The sequence below is a fragment of the Sebastes fasciatus genome, chromosome 7 (genome assembly GCF_043250625.1).
Source record: "Sebastes fasciatus isolate fSebFas1 chromosome 7, fSebFas1.pri, whole genome shotgun sequence".
NCBI classification, from domain to species: Eukaryota; Metazoa; Chordata; class Actinopteri; order Perciformes; family Sebastidae; genus Sebastes; species Sebastes fasciatus.
This window is the reverse complement of record NC_133801.1, coordinates 20,962,854-20,985,058: the sequence shown is the minus strand read 5'-3', so window position 1 is coordinate 20,985,058 and position 22,205 is coordinate 20,962,854. Positions and strand designations below refer to the sequence as shown.

General features: G+C 41.6%; 3 protein-coding genes across 8 annotated transcripts in view; 2 read left to right on the top strand and 1 right to left on the bottom strand.

Moving 5' to 3' along the window:
- The window catches only part of cux1b (cut-like homeobox 1b), a 68,555-nt gene extending 63,038 nt beyond the window's left edge, over positions 1 to 5,517 (bottom strand). For all 6 annotated transcript variants that reach the window (XM_074642190.1, XM_074642181.1, XM_074642182.1 and 3 more), the window contains exon 1: positions 5,359 to 5,517. In XM_074642190.1, coding sequence (XP_074498291.1) covers positions 5,359 to 5,421 — 63 coding nt within the window. In that variant the 5' untranslated portion in view covers positions 5,422 to 5,517. The remainder of the gene's footprint in view (positions 1 to 5,358) is intronic.
- Positions 5,518 to 14,311: 8,794 nt separating this feature from the next.
- On the top strand, positions 14,312 to 15,601 carry LOC141770861 (alpha-(1,3)-fucosyltransferase 4-like). The gene has a single exon (XM_074640706.1). It carries the CDS (start codon positions 14,312 to 14,314, stop codon positions 15,419 to 15,421), a length of 1,110 nt encoding a protein of 369 aa, XP_074496807.1. The 3' UTR covers positions 15,422 to 15,601.
- Positions 15,602 to 17,991: 2,390 nt separating this feature from the next.
- On the top strand, positions 17,992 to 22,202 carry LOC141770860 (myosin regulatory light chain 2B, cardiac muscle isoform-like). The gene is made up of 4 exons (XM_074640705.1): positions 17,992 to 18,083; positions 19,207 to 19,265; positions 19,395 to 19,530; positions 21,968 to 22,202. Exons 1-4 carry the CDS (start codon positions 18,048 to 18,050, stop codon positions 22,064 to 22,066), a joined length of 330 nt encoding a protein of 109 aa, XP_074496806.1. The 5' UTR covers positions 17,992 to 18,047; the 3' UTR covers positions 22,067 to 22,202.
- Positions 22,203 to 22,205: the final 3 nt, after the last annotated feature.

The following is a 22,205-nucleotide window of genomic DNA, read 5'->3' as shown; positions in this document are numbered from 1 at the left end:
GAAAGCAATAGAGAAACATTTTTGGATGATCATCAAATATAAAATTCCATTTCTAAAGTGTTTCTGAATATTACCATAACTAAAGAGCTGCCTTGTGATGTTTTTGTGAAGTTACTGATACCAACTGGTAAAGATACAGTACACACTGCAGCCTGTAAAGAGTTTGAACAGCAAAGTTGACAAAGTATTGATTGATTTATAAAATATATGCTGTCGCACCCCTGAAAGACATTTTTATGGCTTCTTTATATGGATTAATTTGTGTACTGAAACTGAAAAGTCTCTCAGAGAAGCAGAGAAGTTATACAAGTTAGGTGAAGTTAGGTGAAAGCGGTGTATATGCTTTAGCAGAAGCCAGATACAGACATTTCACATGGGCTGTAGGCCCCCCTAATATATTGTGATGTCCACAGTCAGCCTGTGGAGGAATGATGCAACTTAAATTTTCCTATAATGAGTCTGTTGTGAAATCTGTTGTGATGATTCAATTCAAAGTGTAAGAACACATGAAAGTCACTGCAACAAAGAGTAACTCTACTGTCTTTAAGGTGTCAGTTTTTTTTCAGGCCTATCTCAGTATATAATCTCTGCATGTATTCAAATATTTTCAATTGATTCAATATGAATGAAATAAAAACAAAAAACGGCTTTCTTAGGGTAAAAATAGGCCTTCATAAACAATTATGACCAGGATTATTAGGTATGTAGAGATTGTACTCTGTACAAGAGGGGACAATATTATTAGTTGTTTTTAGAGCTATCAATAGGTTAAAATAGTAAATCGCAAATTAATCACACATTTTTTTATCTCTTCAAAATGTATCTTAAAGGGAGATTTTTCAAGAATTTAATATTGTCAACATGGTAGTGGGCAAATATGCTTGTTTTATGCAGATGTATGTATACACTAATTATTGGAAATCAATTAACAACACAAAACAATGACAAATATTGTCCAAAACCCCTCACAGGTACTGCATTTAGCATAAAAAATATGCTCAAATCATATCATGTGAAACTGCAGCCCAGCAGGCAACAACAGCTGTCAGTGTGTCAATGTGCTGACTTGACTATGACTTGCCCCAAACTGCATGTGATTATCATAAAGTGGGCATGTCTGTAAAGAGGAGACTCGTGGGTACCCATAGAACCCATTTTCATTCACATATCTTGAGGTCAGAGTTCAAGGGACCCCTTTGAAAATGGCCATGCCAGTTTTTGTGACTCCAAATTTGGCGTCAATTTCGCAACAAGCTAGTATGAAATGGTTGGTACCAATAGATTCCATAGGTTTTCTAGTTTCATATGGTGCCAGTATCTTCACTCTAGCTTTACACTTAAGCTTGCTACAACCTGCAAGTTGTGTTAATGTGTTACAGAAATTAGTGGCGTTAAAAATGAATTTGCCTTAACGTATTATTATCGCGTTAACTTTGACAGCCCAATTTATTTTATGTTACCATATTTGCATTTTATATGAACATTTTGGTCTGTCTTAAGTATAGGCGGTTCAGATTAAATGCAGCCACGTTAAATGCTTTAGTGTTGCTGAATCTAAAATTACAAATTGCGGAAAGAAAAACACATTTATGTGATATTTTTATCCTTAAGCAAAGCAGAGACTTCCACGCCTTCAAGTTTTATAAGGAAACATGTCTGTTTGTCACACACTTTTGCATAAAGCCTGCATTAAGAGCTGCTGACTTCATCTGTTTGGATAGCCCTATTTTTAGACTTCTGTTAAGTGCTTTTTTATCTTTTGTTCAAACATCGGATGACATTGGTCAAAATTTATTTTACAATGCAGGGAAAAAAATGTTGAATTTAATATTCTGGTATCAACTCGAGACAGTAAATGTACTTTTTGTGTTAAATCGAATAAGTGTAGTGTAGACACTCCTCAAAGTAGAGGGAAGGTGAAGAACTTGAGGCCGAGTGTGACGTACAATAAATCGCTGAGGAGTTGGGGAGTGTGGGCCTCCGGTGAGAATTAGCCTCCGATAAGGAAGATGAAGAGAAGTTTTTTCTTTTCCAGAGCTGCACATTCCTCTCACTCGTATGGAGTTTAGGATACACTAGAACGACTTAGAAAGTGGGATGACATAGCCCTGACCAAAGTAGACCGAGGGCAGACCAAAGACCTGACATGCACTCGTCCCTCACTCTGACTCATGCTTAGTCGCTCACCACCCACCGACACACAGTGAAACCTCAGTCCCAATGCCAGGTTTTGTCACTGGGCAGAGAAGCGGTTGGCTACAGTAAAAGCATGACGTGATGCCCCTTCCTCCATGCTCCCCCAGCCTGTGCAGCAACAGAGGGGTAAAAATATCCCACCAGTGAGTTCAGACAACCGGCTCATAAATTAACACTAAAACTCCTCCAGACAACAGCGGGCCAGTCGCTGAGAGATTTAAACCACTCAGGTTGCCACTGACCACAGCTCCGGGATCAGCTTACAAAAACCTTTTCCTAAATTTACCCATTAGGAGGTGGCGAATAAGAACGGGCTCTAGATCAGTTTTCACCTAAGTCACTATTTAGCCGAACATAGTGAACTATTTTTCAAAATGGCTCTAGGGTGCTTTGTTCCAGGAAATGTTATGAGGTGAGATGTAGGCTATTAGGCCTAAATTGGGAATTGTGTATAGGAGAAAGGTCTGTTCTTAATTTCCCAGAGCTTACACACAAAATATAAAAGTATAGGCTAGGACTCAGCTATTCGTATCTTATTAAGGCTCGCCTGTAATGAAGCGCAATCTCTCAAGTAGAAACACAATGTTCCAGCAAACTGCTTGACTGGGTCAAAATAGGGAAAAAAAAGGAAAAAACAACAGGAGAGAAGAGTGATGATCCCCTCTAAAGAAACTCAACTCTGTAATGGACGGACAGGGATTACAGACGTTAAAACCTCCTCCATCTGTAATTCACTGTCACCCTGCCATCATCTCTGAATCACTGATCCATTTTGCAAGTGTGCGAGACCTTGCTAAAAGCATCACTGTTGCACCCATTTGTGTTTGTAGTGGTAGGGGGGGGGGGGGGGGGGGAGAGAAAAAAAAAAGCATGCAGAAAAGACAAGTTAACAGCTCGCTGTGCTGTTTCAAAGCACTCTCTGTCCTGTAACAACAACCTAGCTAGTTTCTCACACGGCGAATGGGACACGCTGATCAAATAGGATTTTAATGAACATCAGCAGTTGGAGCCTGAGGAGTAGACACTACGGTGGCTTAAAGCTACTGACATCTAGGTTGGGTTGGATTTTCATCATCAAACGGGGAACAAAAAAAAAAAAAGAAAACATTCCTTTGCTGGTGCCTCGGAAAAAACAGAATCCACAGCCCATGCGATCACAAGGAAGAAGCAAATGAGAAAGCAATTGGCTGACAAGGCCATGCGTAGACCGTGATCATATCATACTAACCCTGCATTATCCTCAGAAAACGGATAAGAAAAACAGGTTCTTCTCTGAAGGCTTTCCTCTAGGAGCCTCTCAGTGGGAGGGAGAGTAAATAAGATGTCATCAATAATAGACAGTGAATGTTCTGAGCAGTTCTGCACACACAGACACGCACACACACACACACACACAAGCTCCGACTGATTCCTATCCTGCAGACAGGCCTGCCAACCGCCAGGCTTTTTGCACACGCTCAGATTCACTGTCCTGACTAATCGCTTGTGATAGGGGCCTTTGCCATAATTACCCAGGGCCTTATCACAAACTTATGCGATGCATTTTTCATGTCCTGGCTGCTGGCAGTGCCTTCACTGTCCGCGCTGGCAGTCAATCTACGAAAAAAGACCGATCTCAGACAAATTCTCACACACACACACACACACACCAGTTCAGACGGGGCGAAATGGGTGAAAGCAGGGTGAAGGGCCAGAGAGGAGAGAAAAAATGAAAAAGGAGAGGAGGGGGGGGAGGTGAGGGAGAGGAAAGATTGGAGGGGGGGTGGTGGTGGTGGTGGCAGGAAGGGGGTGGGAGATAGATAGTGAGGACTGAAAAAAAGAGACATTTTTTTACATAATGCATGAATAAGGGGGCACGAGTAGGAGGACCAAACAGGATCAAATAAATAGGAGAAGTGAAGCCTGTGATGATGTGGCATAAGTGCAACACAAAGCCCCGCTGGGAAGACTTGTTCACTGTCCTTTTGTCTAACCCCAGTCATAGGGGCATCATGACCTAAATAAAAAAGTTTAAATCCCAAGCATAAAAAAAAACATGTATGAACAATTGGGGAGGGGGGGTATAGCCTACATAATGATACATTAATGATAATAATATTCATAAATTGGTGATTTGAAATTCAGCAATGCACGTTTTAAATGCCACGAGAGAGAAAAAACACAACAGTGCCATTGTCTAACATGTCTTGTGATAGGTCAAACAAGAGCTGTAATATATACACACTGGCTTATATTCACACACACTGAATAGGCCCAATATTTCCCCTCATATAGCCTCCTTTAGTGCACTGGAGATTAGTGCTGTGTTTAAAGGCTGGGGACATTTTTCTGGAAGAGTTCATCATATAATCAACAAGGTCACCATCTTTTCATATGTCTACTAGCATTTTTTTATTATTATTGAATTGCATCAACAACAAAAACACTGTCCCGTCCCACGTCCACTCTTTTCCCAACAAGACGTGGCAATGTCTGTTTAAAAAAAAAAAAAAAAAACCCTCACACTGTATAATTGCAGTCATGAAGAGCGAAATCCGTCACCACGGAGAGGACTTTCACTATAAACTGCTTCAAAAACCCGTTAGCTAATGTTTCCATCCTTTCATCCACCTACTAAACTTATATATTTGATAGTAAAAAGCACATAAAAACACACAAGTATAGCGGCGTCTGGAGCTCCCTGCCCGTCTTGGTGTCACCCAGCAACGCCAACGTCTAATAATGAGTCGCACTTCTTTTTTTTTCTCCCCCAAATTATGGAGCCTTCCAGCGGCTACAGCGTCGGGCTAACTACGGCTACTCGCTCCGGTAAAAGTTGAAGTCAATAAAGATAGCGAAAGGAAAAGCTTTTTTTGTTAAAAGCCGTGTTGTTTTTATTATATTTCGGTCGCAATCCTCCCCAGTGGCGGTTGGGCCCCTGCTTCTAGCCCAGTTTTGCAGTGTGTCCGATCGATGTTGCATTGAACAAAGAGGATCAATTTCTGATCAGCGGAGAGACTTTCATCAATGTAGAGAGAGAAGAGGAGGAAGAGGTCTTCTCGTTCTCCCGCAAACACCTACCGACACTACCGCGGACAAAAGCACACAAAACACAGCCCGAAAGGAGAGCAGACAGACGAAGCGAACAGAGGCCGAGCGGGTTTAAACGGAGGTTGAACTGACCTGTAGTTGTTGTAAGTCAAAGCGCTTCCAATATTGAAACATCGATCCTGCATTGGCCGCCATCTTGAGACATATTGAGACAGGAATGAGATGCTGATAGAGAGCGCGGGGGTTGGAGTTCAGTGGAGAGGACCGGGGGGGCTGGTTGGAAAACACGGACTGGATCGGTTCTAACACTCATCCGGATAGACAGCGCGGAGTACGGACGGGAGTCAGCTCGCAGGAGTGTTGCTTTAATTATAACGCCATTATAATTGCTTAAATAGCTTCTTTTTTTTTTTTTTTTATCAACATGCAGATATTACAGGTAAATAATAACCAGAGCTGGCTTTAAATTACTCTTTCGGTTTTATTACCTTAAGAAACACATATGAGGCTCATGTTTTGATGTTGTGAGATCATTGTGTTTTTATGTGAGAGCAAAGATCATACAATAATAAAGCCAGGAGGCTAGCCATATGTAAAACAAAAAATAAATAATAAAATCCCACAATTCAGGAGCCATGTTTCATCTGAGCTGTGTGGAGTGTTGCTTTAATTATAACGCCATTATAATTGCTTCTTTTTTATTTTTTATCAACATGCAGATATTACAGGTAAATAATAACCAGAGCTTGCATTAAATTACTCTTTCGGTTTTTATTACCTTGAAAAAAACAGATGTTTGATGTTGTAGTTTGTTTGATCATTATGTTTTTATGGAGAGCAAAGATCAGACAAAAAATAATGCCAGGAGGCTACTTGGAAGCCATATGTAAAACAAAAAAAATAATAAAACCCCAAACAGGAGCATTCAGGAGCCATGTTTCTTCTGAGCTGTGCAAGAAGATAATTAAGACCAACATGTTATAATTTATTACACCATAAACATAAATATTGTTCCTCCAAAATCAGCAATAAAAATAGAGATTAAAAGTGAATTGGTAGGAAGTGATTTTTATTTCTAGGCACCTATACTTGCATTTTGTCATAGGCTCAAACTAATGCGCATGTTTTGAAACTGTAGTCAATTTTTTTTTGTTAAAACTACATACATTTAATAAAAAAAATTAAAAAAACTTTGAGCTTAATTTATGAAAACTACTTTGTGATTTTTTTTTTGGTTTGTTTTGTTTAAGTTAAATATAAATGTAAACCAAATGTAATTAATAAGGACTGTTGAAAATAGAATCCAGGCTGAAGTGTCTAAATTGTTAAAACAAAATATTATCAATAATACAAATTTCCATGTATTTCATGTTGTTGGATTTTTTCATAAACTCAAACTAATACTCCTTTTTGAAACGGTAGGTAGTCTATTTTCTATTTAAACTGCAAACATTTAATAAAAAAACACCTTGAATTTAATTTATGAATACTACATTGTTTGTTTTTGAGTCATTTATATATAAATATATGTAAATATAAATCCAAATGTAATCAATTTGGACTGTTGAAAAAAGAATCCAGGCTAAAAGTGTCTGTCTAAATTGTTAAAACAAAACATTCAACTCTAATCAGAATTAACCACAATAACTTGAGTCTCATGATACATGTATTTCTTGTTATTCTTTATCAACACGGTAGATCTAGTGTACAAATTCAGCATAATATGCAACAAAGCAGGGCTGCTGAGGAAACCTGCTGAACTTGGCCATTTAAGAACGGGTAAAAGATGGAGTGGACTCACACTTGGCACAAGCTATTTACAAGTTCATGATCTTCTCAATTCCCTATGATATGAATAAGAAAGTAAGCCTGATATTCCCCTTTAAGGCATTCTTTTGTGGCACAGATATTAATCAGATTAGTTATTCAAATAAGATTGTTGTGTTGTTAATCCAGTCAAGTCACTGCAGCAGCAGCAGGGCAGCCCAGTGGTGAGAGTGTCAGTGTGCATACATATCTGTTGTTGAAGTGACCTTGAGCAACACACTGAACCCTGGCTGCTCCGGAGGCGTCACTCCTGCTGACCATGTCCTCTGACCCCCTTCAGCTCGAGGATATGCAAAGAATTTCTAATTACACTGTATGGATGTGTGGAGTGCCCTAAATTCCTGCGTCAAACTGTGCCGATTATGCACCTTAAAACACATCACGCCTCGGCTCCAGCCTCATTCAGCTCAGGTTTATCAGGGCAACACATCTGTTTTGCACGTTGTTTTCATTTTTAGCATTTTGTGGGTTCCCAAATGTGACACGTCGAGTGTGTCGTCGTGAGGCCTTGGCTGTGTGGAAAAGTCAACGCCTGCACTCACACTTAGGAGTTTTTTTCCTTGAATGCTCGGAGCATTTAAAATAAATATTTTACAGCTTTATTTTTTGCCCTACAATCATTTTAATTTCTTTACAGCCGTTGCACTTCAATGGCATCCACTAAAAATAGCAAGAATTTGCCACAGATAATGACGGCTCTTTCCCTGCACTTGTGCACATACCAAGGTGGGCATTTTTGTGCATTGAATTAGCTCAACTTTCAGGTCATTACTTGATTTGATTTGAAGCAGTTTGTGTCGCCCTCCTTCAGCAGTATGAATGGCGCTCAGTGCTCAACTGCATGTGTAGCCTCGGTAGCTTTGCCTTATTATATATTTCATTTATAGACATAATACAGCGAATTGCAGGCTGGCCATGACATGACAGAGTCACATGCCTTTAATCAAATGTACTGAATTGCACTTAAATAGGAAGAGCCGCTTTAAAAGAATTCCTGTGAAAAAAGACATAATAGCAGCATGATTTGTGTCAGAGTCAATCACTATTTCTTTATCAAGATTGTCCTTTTTTAAAAGTATGAGCAACTGATCTGCACTATGAGATACATAATGAATACTTTTAGACCAAATACTGCATGTTAAATCCCCTCTTTTCTCTCCCTTTCCGCCGTGTTAATCAGTGCTTCCTTGGCCTGGCCTGCATGACTTGTGATGCTACCTATCATTAAGCCAAACCAGAAATACAGGTCTGAGATAATCCCTACGGGCTTAGTAGCTTTGCAGTGTGTCCATTACGATGTGTTTATAGATTTCTCTTTTACTATCACACAAAGACGAAACACACAACAAAGACGAAACACAGTCTATTCTTATGGCGCTGATATTACTAGGTAATGAAAAGTATTCAACAATATGTTATCAATCAATAACAACGCCTGAAAGCGACCACAGAATGCATGGTATTTGTGTTGAGATGTGATTTATGATTATTTCCCAATGTCGACTTTTAACTTTAGATAACACAATGATTAAATGTTTCAAATACTGTAAGGTGATATAGTTACTTTGTTTATTAGTTGTGTTATTTATTGTGTCAAGCACATACAAGTGCCCCCAAAAACACTGTTGCAGTGGTGAAACATACAACTTCTTCCATGTAACAAAACTGCAATCAAAGAAGAAAATATTCCCTTCCTAAAACAGCTCAAATTTTGTTTAATCATCCATTCAAAAGAAATCATTTTACTCCAAAGTGCAGCCCTTAAAGCTGCAGTGAGCAGAAAAGGAGCAAATATGAGTAAACAAAGGTCACTATATCCTGACAATGTGCATGAGACAGGTAATCTGAAAAAAATCATGTGCCTCTGTGTCCTCCGGTGTCCTCCGGTGTCCTCGGGTGCTCCTAATGGCATCAGCAAGATTTCACAGACCGGAGGAAAACAACCAATCAGAGCCGAGCTGGAGCCTGCCGTCTCTGAGCAAACTCCGATCAAAAGGTTAAACTAGGCAGCGCTGATCAAATATAAATCAATATTCTGTTACTGTAATGCGTATTTCTCACCTCAAATGTTTTCAGAAACATCTGTTTAGCTATGTAATCAGAAAGGTTGTGACCCGGCAGCCATGTTGAGATCAGTTGAGGAAATTCCAAGCACCGCCCACCAGCCGGAGCACAGCCAATAGGAACGCTCTCTCTCTGAAATGACCTGTGATTGGCCAAAGTCTCCCGTCACGGGCTAGATTCTTTAAAGCCTGAAAACAGAGCCATGAGGAGGAGCAGAAGTCTAGTTATCTCGCAGAACACTTGAATTACAATATGCTGAAAGGTTACTATGGAATTTTTGCCCAATGATGCCAAAAATATTCTGCCTACTGCAGGTTTAAATCATGATAAAATGAACAATAAAACATGAAATGGACTTCATCTTCAATCTCATGTAAAAACACACAAGAGACAAAGCATTTTCTTTTCAGGGAGACCATTAAACATGTCTGTTTCTATAGCTAATTTATACCTGAGATCTTTGACTTTTAGTTACATTCTGCTTCACTAAGGCTCGACCAATGCATTTTTGTACAAAGTAAAATTTTGTAAAATTCTAACGCAGACTTTGCTGTTAGCATTACAAATCAGTGGATTTTGCACTGCCAGACAGGCGCTTCTTCTCAAACTCTCCGAATTTCAGCACACACAGCATCTCCATAAGGATTTGAGTGAAGCTTCACTAGGCTCTGGATTACTTTGAAGCAGTAGGGGGTACACAGTGTAAGTCGGAACAAGTAAGAGTCTGAGTTATCAATCCACCTTCAAATTATCATGTTCCTGCTGCAGAGGCTCTTGCACGTCTGGCATGAATGACTTGAGAGGGATTTTTCCCCTCACTTGTCTTTTTATTACATTTCATGTTAAAATTAGAGAGGAGAGGAAAAAACGCAGCGTAAATTGTTCCTGACAGGGACAGCAGAGGGAACGTGTTGGGACCCACAGATTTAGCCTCAGTCATCAGTTCATGTACATTTGGTTAAACAGAGAGAAATAAACACACGTTCTTAGTGTCCGTGCCTTTATACCACTAGATCTTATACAGTGCTTCAGGGGAGAAAATAAAACAGCCATTCTGTCCTTTAGCTTTCCCACTTTTCTCTGTTTGTGTCCCTTCTCCTGCTGCTCGTTGACTCTGCCTGCGAGGTGCTTTTAGCGGGCCTTGTGTTGCCGGGTCTGAGATGGATGCGTGGCCCTTGGGAGCTGCAGGCAGAGAGCAACACTGATCATGGCAGACAGGCTGGGGAGGCTGCATAAGATCATCATCACCCAGCAGTGGAGTGAATCGCCGCGGTGGCACTTTCACACAACCTCTGACCTCTGGGGTAACCTCCGAGGTCATGATCAAGGTCAGGGGTCAGCGAGGGGCCTCTGTGATCAGGGAGCTCGCTGGGCCCCCTCCTGCCGCTTCCTCCTCTTTTTCTCTCAACGTTCTTCGTGTTTTTTTTTCTCTCTCTCTCTTTCCCTCATCTTCTATCTGTTTGTCTATCGCTCACACTCTCTTTCACCGGCCGGGACCAATTGAGACATCCCATCCCCTGGGAGCGCAAAGAGGAAAGCAAGAGAAAATCAATAGGGAAGATGAGTGAAGACCTGGGGGTCCCATCAAAAAACTGAATGCTTCACTCTGTGCTGGTATGATTCACACACAAATACACATACCGATACACAGTGGTATTACTTCTGACATACAGGAAGCTAGCAGCAAACTTGGAAAATGTACAAAGCTTTAGAAAAAAGTCAGCAAAATATGTTTTTGGTGTATTTGACCTAGAATAACACTAATCGGTGCAGTTTCATGCACCTAATCCTTATAAGATCGCTGACACTGTTCATAGAAAATGACCCGAGATGCCCCACGTGTGGCTGGTTTTCTGCGGCGCTGTTCGAATAGATAAAGATGAGATATTGATCCCTAAGTGGAGACTCAAGGTCTGCAGACGGCAAATGAAAGAGCGTTGACACAAATTTTTTTTTTTTTCTAGCAAGAGAGATGCAGACAAAATGGAGCAAACATAAATGCCAAGCTTTGTGTGTATCACCGTGGCTGTAATTTGAGCTGAACAAAATGTCACCCTATCACCAATCAGTGCAACTTTAATTATAGCTCATTTCCAGCAACATTTGCCTGGTTTTGAACTGAAAGAAGACAAACAAACTCATTCCTCTGTGTCATTTCCTGACCTCATCCACCTCTGCTATTTCTGAAGAAAGACATACATGTGTTTATAATGTTTGAGCCTCGCCATGTCTCCATAACTTATGAGATTGCTGAGTTTCTTCCCAACGCGAGATAACCCCCGGGCAGGACATTAAATGATCGGCTGAAAATAGAACTGTTCAGATGAAAGGGAGGATAAATAATGCAGAAAGAATACAAAACCTCTTATGGGGATATAACTAGTCACACACACACATATGCACGCACGCAAACACACAAAGAGATTTTTTTTTTTTTTTTGCTCCACGGTGAAGAAAAGTGAATGGATGCAACAGGAAGGAGGAGGACCCAGTGGAGACACACATGCTTCTTGCTTCATCTCCTCCCACTCCTCCTCCTTGTCTGCCATTTTTTTTCCGCTCACACTCACACACTTCATGACATACTCTGTGTCTGTGGGGAGGAATAATGTTGTCCCAGTCACGCCGTGTTTTTCCTGCCCACCAGAGATCAGACACAACACACATCAGTGCAAGATTCCCAACCCAGTCGCCTCATCATTTTTTCATGAATCAGAATGACGACGACCTGGACAGTTGATCCTTCTTCACAGAGAGTAATGTGTATCTGAAAGCCATGTGTTTTATTATTCCTGTATTTGTTTAGGTTAGCTCACCAAAAATTTAAACTGTGAGTCACCTATTAAGATTTGTGGTTGGAGGGTGCTGCAATGGCTGGGTCATATCTGATAAATAAAACATTCAAGACAAACCTTTTCAAAGCCTCGCTGCTGCCTGCTTAATTTACAGCTGAAATGTTTATTCATTGGACAAATTAAACATGCATGTTTTGAGAAAAAAAAAATCCCAGTATGTCAGTACACAACTCAGGCAGGCTGCACCAGGACAACTTCACATAGTGGCTTTGTGCTTGTGTAGGGAGACACCTAGTGGTAAAAGACACACATAGTGTGTCCATAGGGAGAAAAGTCCTCTTTACATGGTTTATTATTATTGCATTATCTTGACAAGAAGAAAAATAGTTCATTAGTCAACCCATAAAATCTGAGGGGTTTATTTACTAATGATTTAATATCTCAATATCTCTCTATCAATTCTCCAATAGACTTCTGATTTGACCCCTGGCCCGGCCGCTATTCTGTCTTTTGCAGGTTATGGCGGACTGAATTTTAGCTAGAGGGGAGATACTGGTATCATATGAAACCAGAAAACCTAAGGAATCCATTGGTACCACATGTCATGCTAGCTTGTTAGGAAGATCGCCAAATAACACTACGAAGTTGGGCTAAATTTTGGCGAGGAAAAACTGGCATGAAGATTTTCAAAGGGGTCCCTTGACCTCTGACCTCAAGATATGTGAATGAAAATGGGTTCTATGGGTACCCACGAGTCTCCCCTTTACAGACACGCCCACTTTATGATAAATGAGTTTTGGGCAAGTCATAGTCAAGTCATCATGCAGTTTGGTGCAAAAACCAGTTTTTGAATGCAGTATAAATGTGTTATTTTTTCATATTCTAAAATGGTGTATTTGAATATTTCTGCATACAGGGGTCCCTAAACAGTCTTGAATTATATAAACTGGTTATCACTGTAAAGCTGAGACTCTTGTGGATCTTGTGGCCCGATTGTGATGATATTAGTGGCCATTTCATTGTAGTGAGACCATTTTTTGAAACTTGACATCACTGTATAAAATGACCTGTGGTGACCTCTAAGGTAATCACAGCCTCATGAAACTTTGCGACCACAAACTGGAGACCTAGAGCATTCAGAGGATGTATAGCTTTCCTAGGTAGATTGACGATAAGGGGGTTTCTGAGCAGTTTACAGAACAGAGGTGCTCGCCATCTAATTGCAGAAAAATGCAATTCTTGCAGAAATCTCCTCCAAATGTCAAAGGTTTTTGATCCCAAATCACAGCATGGCTTTTTTTTATAGTGTTCCTCAAGGTCTTGGTGTCTTAATGTGGTATTTTGGAGGGATTATTGATCATTTTAGCAGTTCTTAAGTGGTAAAAAATTGTTAAACACATCGTATCAACACAAAAATTGCTGCAACAATTTATGAGACATAATAGAAAAGGCATCACAAACTCATCAACATGTACTACGCTCTTATACACTTTCACAATTTATTGTAATTGATTATTTTGTTCTTATTTTTTTTTTTATCAATGACTAGAACAACTTGACACACAGTGCTGAGCTGCACCCCAAATTAATCTTCCCAGCTTTCAGATGATGTGCACCACTTCTATGTGACATGTACTGTTGTTGACTATCTACCCCTGAATAACCCCTGAAAAGAGGTCGGAATGGAAATACTCTAAGTGAAAAATATGCCTCACAAAATGACCTCTGCTTACTTCATGAGCAGGACACCGCGCCCTGGTGTTTACCCAACCTAAAAGTGCCTGGGAGGCCGACCAGGCCGACAAAAGCCCCATTCACCGGTAACAAGAACCCGGGCCAATAACGCTGCCTGCCACGTCAAATGTTTGAGCATACAGCAACTGGTGGTGCAAATGTTTCTAGACTCTGTTTGAGGAAGTCAGGTATTAGACAACAATACAGGAAGAAGCTCATTGTATTATAGTCAAACAATCTGCCCTATTGTTATCTGTACTCCTTAACTGTAAGTAGGACATTTAAGGTGTGTCTGCAGGCTGCAATGAGTTCTGCCCTCTAGAGCTGCATTTCCTGAGGACGTTTTTTTCCAGACAGAGTGGTTGTGTGAGAGATTTTTTTTTAACATTGGGTGGAAATTACTTCAGGATGATGGGAGCAGGGGCAAATGTGGTGCAAATGTTTTAGACTCTGTTGGAGGACGTCAGGTATTGGACAACAATACAGGAAAAAGCTCATGTTGTTAGTCAAACAACACTCCTTAACTGAAAGTAGGACATTGATAAGGTGTGTCTGCAGGCTGCAATGAGTTCTGCCCTCTGGAGCTGCATTTCCTGTGGACGTTTTTTCTTGGACAAAGTGGACAAAGTGTGTGTGAGAGAGTTTTTTTTGGACATAACTGCAGGATGATTGGAACAGGGTCTTATTGGAGAGCTCGGACGCACAGGCGCTCCCGGTGGTCCCAGCAGGACTCGTGCTGTGTGGGCCTGCTGGTTCTCAGAGTGACCTCCACCTGTGTGTATGTGGCCGTGGTCGGTTTCCTGCTCTTTCTGGGTTTCTACCTGCTGGACTCACCGGACACAACACCTGCAGACTCTGACTCCGTGGTGACCCTCTTGGTGTGGACGCATCCGTTCGGTCGGTACCGTAAACTCCCGGACTGCCTTAAACTCTACCACATCGACGGGTGCGCGCTCACCGACGACGAGCGCGCGTACCCACGTGCCGACGCGGTGCTCATCCACCACCGGGACTTGGTCACCGGAGCCGCGGATCTGCCACCGGAACCGCGTCCAAATGCGCAAAAGTGGATATGGATGAACTACGAGTCTCCTGCGCACACGACGGAGCTGTGGCGCTTCGAGGACGTCTTCAACCTCACCATGACGTACCGGACAGACTCTGATGTGTTCCTACCGTACGGGTATCTGGTCCCACGTGGTGGACTCAGCAGAACCCAGCGGAACCCGCCACGACCACACCTCCTGGCCTGGGTCGTCAGCAACTGGTCCGAGTCACACACACGTGTTGTTTTCTACCACGAGCTCCGCCGGTACATCCCGGTGGATGTGTTCGGTAGAGCGGGTCAGCCGATACCGGAGGATTCTGGTACCGGCGTCCAGGTGCGCAAGCTGCTCCGCCGGTACCAGTTCTACCTGTCTCTGGAGAACTCGCAGCACACCGACTACATCACGGAGAAGCTGTGGAACGCGCTGCAGGCCGGCTCGGTTCCGGTGGTCCTCGGTCCGTCCAGGCAGAACTACGAGCGGTTCTTACCACCGGAGGCCTTCATCCACGTGGACGACTTCTCCACGGTGCGAGGCCTGGCCCGGTACCTGCTGATGCTGAGGAGGAACCCGGTGCGGTTCAGGAGGCACCTGGACTGGAGGAGGAGATACAGAGTCCACCAGACCTCCTTCTGGACTGAGCACTACTGCACGGCCTGCAGGGCGGTGAGGAGGACCAGAGGCAGGACAGATGTGGTCCAGGATCTGACACGATGGTTTCACTCGTGAGAAACGCACCTGAGTGAAGTGAGAAGACTCACTGCACACCTGACCTTATGACCTCCAGCTGTGACTTCCAGCTTTCAAAGGAAACAACAGAATATATATTTATGTTTGGGAGTTGATTTATTTAATTTATATGACTTTATAATTACATTTTGATAGTGTGTTGTCTTCTTATTCACATTATGTTTGCAAAGTTTCTTTTTTTTTTTGTAAATATGTTTTATTGATTTTCAAAGATTTTATCCCACAAAAATAACAGATACAAAACATGTATAAGTCAAACAAAATAGATGATTTATCATTATGTTTGCAAAGTTTCTAATGGATTTTTTCATCTTCAAGTGGGCTGCTTGTAGCCCTACATGGATTTTGCATATTGTATCATAAACTTTGCATTCACTATTCATTATTGCATTACAATAAGAAAATGAGCTCGCAAAGACTTGCTTGAGATGATTCATCGCAGCAAACAATGTTCCTGTCAAAATCCTCAACTTTAGTATATCACGCAGCATCAGTTGTATGGTGCTACAATACAACTCACTGACTAATAATGAAGGTGATGAAATGTTAACTGTGATGCTTTATCAGTGGCGAATTAAGGTGGTCAGGGGCCCCCTTAGACTACTCTTTGTGTGAGGCCCCCTTCTCATCATGCCATGTGTAAAAAGTGTGCTAGGAACATTACACGGCTCACAGGTACACACTCGGAGAGCATACACACACATTGAGACTTACTCGAAGCCTTGAAATATCTCGCAATTTAGGGATTTTCTTCAGTAGATCTCGATCACGGTGTTCATCCAGCCGTTGTGCTTTTTGTTGTTGTGCTCCATGATCACATTTTCTTTCTGACATATTGCTGACGAATCAGCTGCTTAATTTTTTAAGATGTTTCTAATGGGCCAATAGGGGTCAATGTGGTTCTTTTTTTTCTCTGAAGTACATTTCAATTATTGGGGGCCCTTGCAAACATGGGGCCCCTGTAGGCTGCAAGCCAGCCTGTGCATTAATCCACCCCAGTGTGTTATCTATCTCAAGTTTGACATCTTTGCAAGGTGACTTTTACACAGACCTGAAATGGAAATCGGGGCTTGAAAGGAAGAATGAAACACATTGTTTTGATCCATAATATGAAGAAAATATTATTTTGGATTGATGATTACAATACAACGTGCAAAAAAAAGCAGGTATTTTCAATGGGTTTAGGGTTAAGGTAATGCATGTATTCAAAGGGAGTGTGTAACCTGTGGTGTGTTTGATTAGGGAGGCATACCATCTCCAGAAAGTACATGACACCTGAGGCGTTAGCAGCACTAAATCATGTGAATCACGCTGGATCGGATCTGATATCAGCTTATCAGCATACATGGTTGATGCTCATGTTTTAGTAGAAGCCACGCATCCCTAAAATAGTACTCAGAGCGCTTGCTTTGTGTCTGCACATTATTGCAACGCTGACCTAAATTACCTTAAAGGTGTTGTTAGACTCCAAACCTCGTCTTTTCAGTGCTGTTCATACGTCTGGCTCAACTTGTTAAGAGAGCAAGACAGCTGTACCAACACACACATCCTCTACTGTTTCATTAAAACGGTGCTATTTACACAGCCATGCTCATTTTGCTGATGTTTTTACTATCCTTTATATATATTGTCGTAGCTCAGGCTGCAGCAGAAAAACCTTGAAAATGTGTAGAAGGAGGTGAACATGTGCCGCTTCATGAGTCACTTGATAAGAATCAGAAGCTGTGATGTGGATCATTTAAATTTACACCTCTGAGTTAGTGCTCTGACACAGAATTAACACTTTACACTGTCAAATGAGACATTTCCTGCAGGCGCAAGGGCCGCGAACACCGCTGCTCCCCATAATGAGCTGATGCCTCAACAGCTGCTGAAACCGCTGACGTCTATCAGCAATAATGCTTTCAGACGGCCAGAACAGCCAGACCCCCTCATCCCTGTCATAATCCCATTCATGTACACGAGGGGGTTATAAGAATATCTGGTTACTGTGAGGAAAATCACTCTGTCTGCTTTCAAATATAGATCCAGTACATGTCCTGAAGCTTGTTTGACGTGTCCTCATTCAACGTATCTTACCTTTCTGCTGTGGGAAGCACACACTGTACAATGGAGGCCATGCTGTATTGTCTGGACAGAACAGGTGCTGGACAGTTGACCTAGTAGTTTATAAAGGAAGGGAACTCCTCTTATTGTTTCTTAACAGCTCATCTGATCACAAAGCAGACTGAAAGAAGATCCACACGATGGCAAGAGGCTTTACAGGATATCTAGCATGTTGATTGCACACATTGACCTGCTATTAGCCCACTAAGTATGTATTGCTTGCCATTTTAATGCAATTTCTGGTTAGTTATACAGACTAATCGATACTGGATATCATGTCGTTTTTGATCAGGAATTACATCTTAGAAATCAAGAAAAAAAAGGTGATATACAACAGAAACATAATCAGCTACATGACTGTTTGTGTATTGCGTGTGTTTTTGGTGTTTCTGCTGACTGAGGACCGTGGACCTCCTCTCTCATCTGAAAAGTGTGTTCTGTTACAGTCACACAAAAAGGCCAAGGAGAAGGAGGCAGGAGGCTCCAACATTTCAATATTATGTTTGAGCTGAACCAGATCCAGGAGTTCAAAGAGGTTAGACCAGTGGTTCCCAATTTTTTTCACATTAAGCACCCTTAATCTGACACAAATTAGACCCCCTTTTAATAAGATTTTGTTCCAGGGTCCCCCTACTGATAGGATTTTTGCTTTTAGATGTTTTATTTAGGGCTGTCAATCGATTCAAATATTTAATCGCAATTAATCTTATGATTGTCCATAGTTAATCGTGATTAATTGCAAATTAATCGCACATTTTTTATCTGTTCAAAATGTACCTTAAAGGGAGATTTGTCAAGTATTCAATACTCTTATTAACATGGGACTGTTAGGGCTTAAGGCAAACATATGTATATATTTATTATTGGAAATCAATTAACAGCACAAAACAATGACGAATATTTTCCAGAAACCCTCACAGGTACTGCATTTAACATAAAAAATATGCTCAAATCATAACATGGCAAACTGCAGCCCAACAAGCAACAACAGCTGTCAGTGTGTCAGTGTGCTGATTTGACTATGACTTTCCCCAAACTGCATGTGATTATCATAAAGTGGGCATGTCTGTAAAGGGGAGACTCGTGGGTACCCATAGAACCCATTTTCATTCACATATCTTGAGGTCAGAGGTCAAAGGACCCCTTTGAAAATGGCAATCGCCAACTTCGTAGCGTTATTTAGCCTCCTCCACGACAAGCTCGTATGACATGCTACCAATGGATTCCTTAGGTTTTTTCTAGTTTCATATGATACCAGTATCTTCACTCTAGCTTTAAAACTGAGCCCATTACAACCTCCGAAAGATCGATTGTGTTAATGCGTTAAAGAAATTGGTGGCGTTAAAACAATTTTGCGTTAATGCGTTAGCCCTACTTTTATAACATAAAATGTATGAAACCCATGATCTAAATAGTCATACATTCTGCCATTGTGTTACTTATGGATGGAATTATAGTGAAAATAAATGAGTCCCCTTTTTGCTCGGGTCCCCCTGGAACCCCTTGAAGGACTCCTGGGGGTCCCCGGACCACACTTTGAAAACCATTGGGTTAGAGGACAGATGTTGTGTTCATGTAGGACTCCATCTCTCTCCCTCTTGCTGTGTGGAGCTGTACTGCCTCTCATGGTAACCTGTGTAGCTGTCCTCTGCTTGCAGGCTTTCACCATCATTGATGAGAGTGACCTGAGTGACCTGAGTGACCTCTGCTGCTCTGGGTAAGTTGTATTTAGTAGTAGGAATTTTGCATTTCTACATAACATGCTCTATACAAGAATGTCCGTATGTTTCCGTATTTGCTTATTATTTATTTATACTGGGATTTCCATCATGCAACTATCTTACAGTTGCTGCTTCACTGTTACAATGATGATGATGATGATGATGTGTTTGATGGCAGGTCACCTTAAAGTTGGTGACGATGACCTCGATGAGATGACAAGGGAGTGTTCAGGACCCCTCAACTCGGAGAAAAACTCAAAGGTCAGTTAGTACCAAGGTTGCGGTGATTGTGCAGTGTGCATTTTTTAGTCTTTGAGTTCCAGTGTTAGTTTACTTTTCAGAAATATTTTCATTATTTTCATTTGATTTTGTTTTTTGAGAAATGTTCATTATATTTATTTATATATTTACAATTTTATTTCATCTTTACTCTATTATCAGTGCTGAAAATTAAGTTACATGAGCACAACATGGTTAATAAAATAGATTCATAGTATCTAATGTTAGTAGTTGGGTTTCACTATTTCTCGTACACACTGCAACTGTAACGTTAGGCTGGGAACCCAGATTAATATTTAAATATTTGTTGTTTAGTTTGGTTTGTTTTATTGTTTTAAATTAAATTGATTTATTTATTCTTAGTTTCAGTCAAGTTTCAAGCTCTACATTGCTTTTATCGTCTTCCAAAGGAAAGTCTTGGTCTTAAGGTTGAAGGAATTGGTGCATAAAAAAAGAAATTTCCCCAAAAAACACAGTCAACTATAATTTTGGTGTGTGCATAGTTTTCATTTTCTGTATTAAATCTTAGCATTTGCCTAAAAAGCAATAAAAGCCAGTAATGACACATAAAGTATCAAATGAAACGGAGTCAGTGCAGTGTGCATCATTACTGGCAGTTTTACCTGTGTGTTTCTGACCCTGAGGAACGCCTTCAGTCCTTTGACCTTTGACCCAGAAGAAACAGGAGTCAGGGCGGGGGGGAGGTGTGAGTATGTGATTCTCTTCATAGTCTGCACAGACACCACATAAATGACTCAGTGGCTTGTGATGCCTCTCACAGGGAATTCATCACTCAGATAACTACGAACGACTTAAATCACTACCAAACTTCCAGGATGCAGATAACGCACATCTCGGTCAGTGAAATACAGATCACAGTTAATTCAAAGTCAAAGAGATGGAAACAGTAATTCGTCTTTCCTGTTGCTCTCGTGCAGCATGAAATATCACCTCGTGTCACGGGGTGACAAGTTTACAGAGGATGAGGTGAGTTGTTGCTTGGCAACAAGGTGAAATATTGGCTGTATCAATATGAGATAGTGATTCAAAGGTACCGGCGGTGGCGCCGCCGCTGCACAAGCTGAAGGTGAGCGCTGATGAATACCCAGAATCTGAGGCAATTTAATTTGATTTAAACCCCTTAACTACCAGCTCAGGCTTATTACAAAGATCCTTCTCAGCTCTCTTCCAGACCCCCTCTTCAGTAACGGTGCCATTCATAACCTACATGGCCCCTGGCGAGAGACACAGTAATCTCATTTGTACAGCAACAGATGTTTCTCTTAAAAACATCCGTCGACTGGGGAGAGAGAAAAGTCTGCCTCTCATTCTCTCAAGGGATCAAAGAGACCAGTCTAATCGCTATGAAATCTGTCACATTTGTACTGGTTTGAAGAGACATATTGACTTACAGTAGGCTTAGTATGTTGTGAAACGTAAACGCTCTCCCTCTCAGTCCCTCTCACACAGCGTACACATATTTTATGAGGAAGCTTTCCTTCCCTGTACATCAAAAGGCCGCACAGAGGGGGGAAAAGAGAGAGGAGGAAAATGCATATGAAACAACAAAACCCCCAGACAAATAAACAGCGCAGTGTTCCCATGGCAGCGCGGTGCAGTAATCTGACGGCTGGTTTCCCATGGCTGTGTCTCACTGCCCCATAGACCTCCACTCTGTCTCACTGATGGCTCCTGTGATTGCAATCATCCATCTTACTGTCAAAGGCAAAAAAAAAAGAGGGCAAGAAAGGGGAAATCACACACACCATCTCTCTCTCTCTCTCTCTCTCTCTCTCTCACTCCCTCGTGTCCAGCAAACAAGCCACCCCACTGTGAGCAGAGCCAACACATGCACCGTGTGTTTGTGTGTGTGTGTGTGTGTTCATGCTTATATGATCTACAGAGAGAACATGTGTGGGTGTGCATCTTTTGGTTGTCTGTGCCTGCCCATTATACTGCATGATCAGTCACTGGAGTGTACACGGGGGAGCGGTGGACATGTCTGATCTTGCAGCTGATCAAAAGCACCAGAGACTTGTTCCCTTGTGGCCGTGCAAGCGGGCCTCATATCAACATGTCTCTGTTCAGTAGACAGGAAAAACAAGAGGAGAGAGACAGACAGAGGAGGAGGAGGAGGGGTACATCAGGAGTAAGACAGAAACAGGCAGGCAAAGCGCAGATGAAAGGGTGCATAAAGAGGCCAGAGTGGAATATATGACAATGATACATAACCGCACTCATCTCCCTGTTCTGATGAGCTAATTGAAATGGCAAAAGCCAGCGCTGTGTTTGTCTGCAGATGTAATAGCCCGAGTGATCCCTCTTTCTGCAAACCTGACAGCTCTCCTCTCTTCATCACAAGAGCTGAGGATTTACAAAAAGAAAAAGTGCAAGAAACACTTTACCTGTTTGCTTGCAGGTAAATCAGATGTTTACAAAGTTGGATGTCGCCGGTAACCTTGACTACAAGAACCTGTGTTATGTGATCACCCACAAAGAGGACAAAGAGCGGGAGTAAAAGGAGGAGAAGAGACAGGAGGATGAAAAGAAAAGGAAGAGGAGGAGCAGTAAATAGTCTCCCCACGCTGTGAGGCTGCGGTGTATACAGTATGTGTGTAAATGTAATTATGTGCAATAAAGTGGCGACTCTACGAAAT